General features: G+C 41.4%; 1 protein-coding gene across 1 annotated transcript in view; it reads right to left on the reverse strand.

Annotated features, from left to right (window-relative positions):
- Nucleotides 1–1914: 1914 nt before the first annotated feature.
- The window catches only part of NRK (Nik related kinase), a 123552-nt gene continuing 117174 nt past the window's right edge, over nucleotides 1915–8292 (reverse strand). The window contains 2 exon segments of the mRNA XM_015408386.1: nucleotides 1915–2451; nucleotides 3053–3192. Of these exon segments, the coding sequence (XP_015263872.1) occupies nucleotides 2368–2451; nucleotides 3053–3192 (224 nt within the window). The 3' untranslated portion in view covers nucleotides 1915–2367.

Consider the following 8292-nt stretch of genomic DNA (forward strand, 5'->3'; position numbering starts at 1 on the left):
TATTAAAGGGCTTAAAAATGCAATCTAGAGCATCCAAGATTCCTACACATGCATTTCTATAAATATTTTATATATTATTATATCCTGTCTACAGTGTCCAGAAGCTGTTTGCTCAAGCCAGAGGATGGTTACAAATCTGATTCAAAGAACAGGAATACCAGCAAACCCATGGATGAACATTTTACTTTTCCTTACAAAGATGTCATAGTTACTGTCCTCAAACCAATCTATTTGGCTGGCTGGGCAGAACAAGAACTGAGGCAAAATTTGTGTGAATCAAGGTATCAGCTATGGATTGCTCTTTCAAATGAGCTGCTCATTAGTTGTTTATCATTGTTTAGCTTCTGACAACGTGAACAGTAGTCTACGAAAATCCTTGCTCTTGAAATAAAATGTTAGTCCAAAGACCAAGTCTTAATCTCCTCATACGGTTAGAGACACAAAGCTCCCCTGATCACCATGTTTCCGTCCAAAAATAGGAGGAATTCATGTCTTTTAGACCCTGATTAAAATTTGGTGTCTTTTTCAAAATAACACTCACAGCTGTACTCACTTCAAGTAATCGGGAAGTTTGCAATTACAGAATCATCAAATGTCCAGGTATATTCTCTTGCAATATGTAGTCTGGTACATTTTATGTTAAAGTCAATACTATATTTTAAAATACTGTCAATGTCAACCTACTCATCCCACCCCTGACCTGCAAATACAGTTGACAAAATATTTCTCATGGATAAACATCTTTTGTATCAAGTTTTCAGTCATTATATAAACTATTAGGTAGTACTTCATATATTGCTTAACATTTTCCAAAGCATTATACAAACTTTAGTTAAGTAATGATTGTACATGTAAACCTGAACACACAACCCCAGAATAACTCAAGATATAAACCCCTGAGAATATATTTTGATGGTGGAAAAGCAACACCAGTTTTTTCATTAAAGGGTATCTCTATTGCTCAGATGCAATTAATACAAAATGCCTGGATTTTTAAAAAAGTTACTGGGTACAATCTACTGACAACGTCTCTTGCATAGGCCTCACTGAAACAAAGAGGCCCAGAACTCATTGCAATTAGAAGTTCCCCACTGAATCATTCCTCTTATTTCTTTGGGATGTATCTATAGCTATATAAGGAATGTTTTGTTAAACAAGATATATATCAAGTTTCTGACAGAACATATCTACAAAGTTATACATATATTTTCTACTGTATCAGCAGTTAACAGGAGTTCCAAAATGGAAGAACTTGATTTTACATTTTGAGTCATCACATTTTACTTTTTAAGAACCATGCAGGATCTCTCTAAAACCACTCTTTAGAAATACATTCTGCAGTGTCAAACATGGCAAAACACTGTCTTTACCTATGCAAGGTTTAAAAACCTGGGCTCTCTGAGTATACTCGAAGCCACTAAGGTACAGTTGTACAGGATTAAGCCCCTCACGCCAGTCCAGGGATGAGAGGTAATCCTGTACTTTAGCAGTACATTAAACAACAACCGACGAGATGGTCTAAACCCTCTCTGGTTTCAGAACAATATGCCACCAGAACCTCTACATCAGTTCCCCCCCCCCCCCAACCTGAGATTAGACATGACTTTTTGCATGCCAGGTCTGCTCTTCCACTTAGAGGTGTGAAAGAATGTGTGGTTATATGGCATGGCTATTGAGTTTCTCTAGCCAAATAGACAGGCCATTTGGCTTCAACAGGAAACAAGACACAGCATGTTATCAGAATGACATCACAGGAGAAGGCATGGACTTTTAGAAATCAATATTTCTATACAACAGTTCATTAAGAAGCTCTCTTTCACAACATCTCCTGCCCACTGGAAAGCAAAAAAGGTGATGCAACAGCACTGCAGTCTATCATGTTTTATCCTACCCTTCCTTCAGGCAGGTCTGGTAATCACTATACCATAGTGACTCTTTGCAGTGCTGTTACTTTCTGGGATGAAGACTAAACCATCTGATGAAACAAGATTCTCAAGAACAGAAGAAAAATAATAGTAAACCAACTAAACATTGTGGGTTCCAGTTCACAGCAAGAGATGTACACACTTAATAAATCTACCTGTACATATTGCTGTCCAAAATTAAAAAAAAAAGAATTTAACATAATAGCAGTACAATATTTGTGCAAAAATATCTGTGCATACTTTGTAGTATAGGGCAATTGCTACATCTGCCATACAGTCAGCTTTGATTGATTGACTGATCGATCTTTCAAAATAACTTCAAAATTATTAAATGGCAAATCTTGAATATAGCTGCACAACTGAAGGATGGTATAATGAACACTTCTTTTCCTGGAGAAAAATGTGCAAACCTCTGTAACCTAGTTTGTCTCTAGTGAGATCTTCACCAATTGAATAGGATGTTCTGACCAAGTGTCATAAAATAAATTTGGCTGCTGCCTCCAGATTGTACAGACGCGAAGAATACCTTGAGTAGGGGGGGAAAAAAAGAGGAATGTTTATTTTTTGTTCTAACTGGAGGAGTAACTGTGTTAGTACCCTGACTTGGATGGTCCAGGCTAGCCCAATCTCGTCAGACTTCAGAAACTAAGCAGGATCAGCTCTGGTTAGTACTTGAATGAGAGACCATCAAGGAAGTCTAAGGTTGCTACGCAGAGGCAGGTAATGGCAAACCACCTCTGAGCGTCTATGGCCTTCAAAACTCTACAAGGTCGCTGTAAGTCGGCTGTAACTTGATAGCACTTTCCACCACCAATGGTGTTTGTCTACCAGAGTAAAAATAAATAGTAGTCTTGTGGCACTTTGAAGACTTGCAAGTTTTTATTCTAGCATTAGCTGTTATGGACTTAAGCCCACTTTGTCAGAAATACAAATACTCCAGCAACGCTTGCTGAGTAGCATCATCTTGCATGAGCATCTGAGCTGAGCACTGCTGAGGGCTTGATCATTCACCCACAAGGCCTCCACAGCTCCACACTGAGCCTTCTCCCACTGCAAAGAACCAGTTCAACTGGGCTACGCTTCTTTTTCCTACTTCAGCTTACCGTTCTTGAGTTTTGTGTACATACCTTATCATTCCTCTCACATAGAAATTTCAGCTTCTGTGCTTTCTTGTGCATAAACACCCCTTCCAGGTTTCCTGTCTCCACGGAACGCAGTTCAATAGCTTTCTCTCCCCAACCCATTACTTGGTTGGACTGAAGGTATGCTAAAGCAAAAATCAAAATAACACATTTGGAAGAGTGAAGTAACACATGGAAGGATGTGCAAGCAAAGTACTCTTCAACTAGCTAGATCCTGGCAGCTTCATTTCTTTCTTTAGACACAGCCAAAATTCCATCTGACATAAACCCCCCAAAGAATTTAGGACTGTATAAGTTTGTCCTTTCACCTGTCTTTCTGCCCTGCCCTGTCTCTCATTTTCTCTGTGATTAAAGGTGACAGTATTATAGGTTAACATGAAGAAAATAAGTAGAAGAAAGACAACAAAGGCAATGCCAATTGGGTGGTTCACTGCTCAAACTCTGCCCCTTCCTATCAGGCATGAACAAATGTCACCCATTTGGCACGTGTTCCATCATTTTTCAGCACCAAATGTTCCATTCGGTACCTTTCTGATGAACCACTGTGAACTTTATTCATGTAGATGCACTCACAATGCACAGTTGGATATGCGTTTTATACCACTTTGATACATGTTATAGTCTGTATTTTCATGGTAACGAGGAACCAATGTATAATGCCCCCTTGCCCAGCTGAGAACACAGTTGTGCAAAACTGGCAGAAGAATAACACTCAGAGTTCCATTCCATAAAATCATAGAGTTGGAAGGTGGCTCAAAGGCCATGTAGTCCAGCCCACTGCCTGGTCAAGAAATCCAAAGTTACAACATTCCTGAAGATAATCTTACTGTTGGGAAGTTTCTCCTTATGCCTACCCTCAAAACCTACCCTCCTGTGACTTAAGCTCATTAGATTTCATCTTGCCCTCTGGAGCAGCAGAGAACAAGTCTTTGTCTTTTTCCATGTTACAGAACGTGATCAGGTCTTCCCTCAGTCTCCGCTTCCTTATGTTGAACATTTCCAGTTCTTACAGCTTTTCCTTGTAAGATATTTTCCAGACTCCCAGACAACTTTGTTGTTCTTCCCTGAACCTGTTCCAGTTAGTGTACAACATTCTTAAAGCGCACCACCCAGAACTAGACACAGTACTCTAGATCAGTGGTTCCCAACCAGTGATATGTGTACTGCAAGTGGGACACATAAGTAATTTATGTGGGACTTGGTTTTCATAACAGTTACTAAGAATTCACTCACCCTCAAGCCCCCTGGCCACCTGCAAATATGACATGCTGATTACAATTCACCCTACCTGCCATGGATTATCATCTGTGGTCGTTTAAACAGTAACCTTGGATATCCAACGTTTCTTCCAATTCCCGGTACCCCTTGACCACCAGTGAGTGTCTTTTATGTGCTATATCCTGCCAGTGTTAACTGCCAGGGATTTATCCATTACAGCCATAGCAATAAAATTTACTCAGAACAATACTACTGCAATTTTTATGTCCTTAATACTTATTGTAAATGACACATATAACAACAGAATGCTTGTAAACCTGTCCCTCTTGGGAAAAGCAGGATTTTTGTTTCTTCTCGCATCATGGGACCCAGGTTCTTTGACAGAGACTGATTTCGCACTAGAGTTGCCTCACTATTGCGCCACCATTGCCCCAGTTCTATTGGTCAATTTCACACCCGAAGCCGCGGGGCTGATTTTGACCCGTGGCTTTGCCCGATTTCCTCCACAGTTTCGTTGATCCTCAAAAAACAGGATCACGAAACTGCACGGGAAATCAGACGAAGCTGTGGATCAAAATCAGCCCCGCGGCTTCGGGTGTGAAATTGACCAACAGAACCGGGGCAAACGGCAGCGCAACAGTGAGGCAGCTCTAGTGCGAAATCAGTCAGAGTGATTGATAGGATATACGATATGAACTGTTGAGAACCACAGGTTAAGATGAGGTCTGACTAGTGCCAAGTAGAGTGGAACTATTATGGCTCATAATTCAGATACTATGCTTCTATTAATGCAGCCTAAATCACATGGCCCTAACTTGGAGGGTCTAGGCCAGCCCAATCCCATCAGATTTTTAAGTAGTGCTTCTTAGTGCTTGGTTGGAGACCACCAAGGAAGTTCGGGGTTGCCATGCAGAAGCAAGCAATGGCAAATCATCTCCTGCCTTGAAAGCCTTACAGGGAAGCCATAACTCAGCTGTGATTTGTCAGCACTTTCCAGCACTAAAATCTCATGACATAGATCAGAACAGAATATTTCAGGAAGAACTCCTGAGTTGTCTATCAATGAGGAATTTGGAAGTACCCCTGCTTCCTAGCCTAAGGCAGGAAGGGTGTGTCTACAATACATACTTAAACCAGTAAAAAGTCATTTTCTTTCCCACTGGGCTAGAGGAGGATAGGGTGCTAGAGATCTCTAACACAGAATTCTCAGTATCCTCTTCCAACTGCAATTCCCAGATCTGAGAAAAGCTGTCACAGGGAGTTAGGAAGATACTGTATTAAGTTGTCAGGGCTAAAAATAACCTTTTATGAGTTGGTATCTGCCTAGGCTAGCCTACCTCCATGGGGCATGCAACACATATCTGTTAGCTGCTACTTCCGGAGAGGAGAAAAACAACCCCAACTAGCACAAGACTTAGCTTGCCTGATCTATTGTTCAGCCATCCAGGGATCAATGTGCCATGGGCTAGCTGATAGCTGTCTTCCTATAAATATACAGCCAGCACTGTTGTCAGGGATTTAAGGCTTCAGACACTAATAATGAAGTTGACAAAAGATGAATGCCCCATGCCCAAGATGAAGCACAAAGAATCCTGAAATCCTAACTAAGAAAGTGCTACTTTTTACTATAATTCTTCTATAACAAAGTAAGTTGGCTGCTGATGGCTGCCAGTAGCAGCTCCTGGGAATACACGCAAACAAGTTGTGAATAGCCAAACAGCCTGTTGATTAATTTGGAAGTTTGAAAACAAAGAGTTCTCTGATGGAACATGGAAGATATTCATAGTGTTTAGTACAACTTAGCTGTTGTAATGTTAAAATTTTGTATGTCTCTTTGCCCCTCCCACTTCACATCCTGAGCCATGCTGGTAGGGAAACTCACAATACCATGACATCGGGACATAGTTAAATTGTATGAGGCATTCCTGGGGAGGAGGGAGTGATAGCTATACATCATAACATCTCATTGCACCCTCTGTCTCCTTTCTCAGTGGACCTAAAAGATGAACAGATTATAACAAATAATTCAGATGTAATGACAAACCATGGCTTCCAAATCACAGCTTGGACAAGTCCAGTTTGTCTGAATAATCATACCATGGTTTCAAGTCGGTCACCAAGCCAGAAGTGCTTTGAAGAAGTTCTGCAAATAGTAGTTTGGACAAACTATGGTTAGTCTTTACATCTGAATAATCAAATCATTGTTTGGAATGACATCTGGTGGGAGGTGAACAATAAACAACAAATACAACCTCTACAAACCGTTTGCCTGTGTTTGGGATACAAACCATCCTCTGGAAGGCAAACTGTAGTTAGCATAAATCACAGATAGTAGTTACATCTGAATAGGGCTCAAGTGTCTTGGATCAAACACATTTAAAGATCCCAAGTTATTTTTCAGTCTTAACCCTTGAGCGAAGGTTAGACTTGTAAAATACTGGTTGAAAAAGAGTTCCTCTCGAAACACAAGGACAGCTTGGACATCTGCTGCTGCTATTTGACCTCTCCTGTTACCTTGGATTTCACTACAAGAGTGTTGACTGATTCCATGTCTACAGTTCGGTGCTCACTGTTTCTTTCAAAGACCACACATGCATCAGTACCACTTTAGAGAAAAACACTGTGCTTAAAAAAAAAGAAAAATCTAACATTCTGCCATTCTAAAGAGCACGCAGCTTCTCCCACTAGCAAGAAATACAGCATTCCCAGTACCTCCCAAGCCTTTCTGTGGAGCGCTGTAGCCTCCCAGGACATTTTTAATCTGGCTTCCAAATAGGTTCGATACTCACAGTCGGGATTTTTCTCTAGTAAATCTTTCCAGGTAATGGTTCTTTTGTCTTCAAGAGTTTCACACTGTGCTACTAACACTAGATTGTGGGATGTGGGGACTTCAGCATCGGATATACAGTGTTAAACATTAATGTGGCACAGAGGAGAATTGCCTTGACATGCGTTAATTATAACTTGCCACTCTGGGTTTTTTGCTGGAAAGAGCGATGACTGAGATGCCAAAGAGGAACCAACATATGGCATCCTGCTTTGCTCTGTGAAAGCAGAACTTATTTTTCAAACAGGACGTAGCATCATGGTGCCTTTTGCCTTTCAGCTCGGAAACAGGACAGGCCTGGCAGCAACCCAAACCAAGCTTCGATGAATGTTTAAGAACATTAGCAGATATGCTATCAACAACCCTTTCAGCTCTAGGCAAGACAGGACCGTGGTGAATGGCATGCTGTGAGAGATCCAAGACACAGATGGATCTCATGCTCCCAAGTGGGTGTGGGTACGTGTGGGAAGCTTCTCATTTTTCTCTTTGTCTTCCCTGCTGCACTTCTGCTGCTGTCTCACACTCCTAATTCAGGCAGCAAGAATTAGAGAGAGCACCGCTGTAAAGAGTTTGGTGCAAAATTTCAATAGCAAGATAAGGAAAAAACCCAGCTTGCATTAACGCTGAAGATGGCACTGGCAAATGCCATTTAAAAGGCCACAGTGAGCTTATTTATTTTACTTGCAAGAATGTGGTGGAAATACTAGAACACTGGCTGGGGAAATTAATGGGGGTAATCGTGCCATGATATGAGGGAGCCACTAAGGACCAAAGTAGATACAAGGCTGGAGTTCCATGTGGGGCTTTTTTGTTTTGTTTTTGCTGTCAAGTTGCAGCTGACTAATGGCAACCCCACAGGGTTTTCAAGGCAAGAGACGTTCATCAGAGGTGGTTTGGCACTGCTTACCTCTGTGTCGCAACCCTGGACTTCCTTGGCGGTTGATCACTGGCTACTAACCATGGTGACTGAGGGGAACCTCCACATTCAGAGACACTAAACCTCTAAATCCCAGAGCCAGGAGGCAACATTATGAGAAGGTGTCGGCCTCTGTGCCCTGTTGCTGGCTCTCCAGAGGAACTGGCTGGCCATTGTGTGAGACAGGATGGTGGACTACATGGACTACTGTTCTGATCCAGTAGGGTTCTTCTTATGCTCTTATGTCTCCCATCAAAGTACTAA

The sequence above is a fragment of the Gekko japonicus genome, unplaced genomic scaffold (assembly GCF_001447785.1).
Source record: "Gekko japonicus isolate JY-2015 unplaced genomic scaffold, Gekko_japonicus_V1.1 scaffold643, whole genome shotgun sequence".
NCBI classification, from domain to species: Eukaryota; Metazoa; Chordata; class Lepidosauria; order Squamata; family Gekkonidae; genus Gekko; species Gekko japonicus.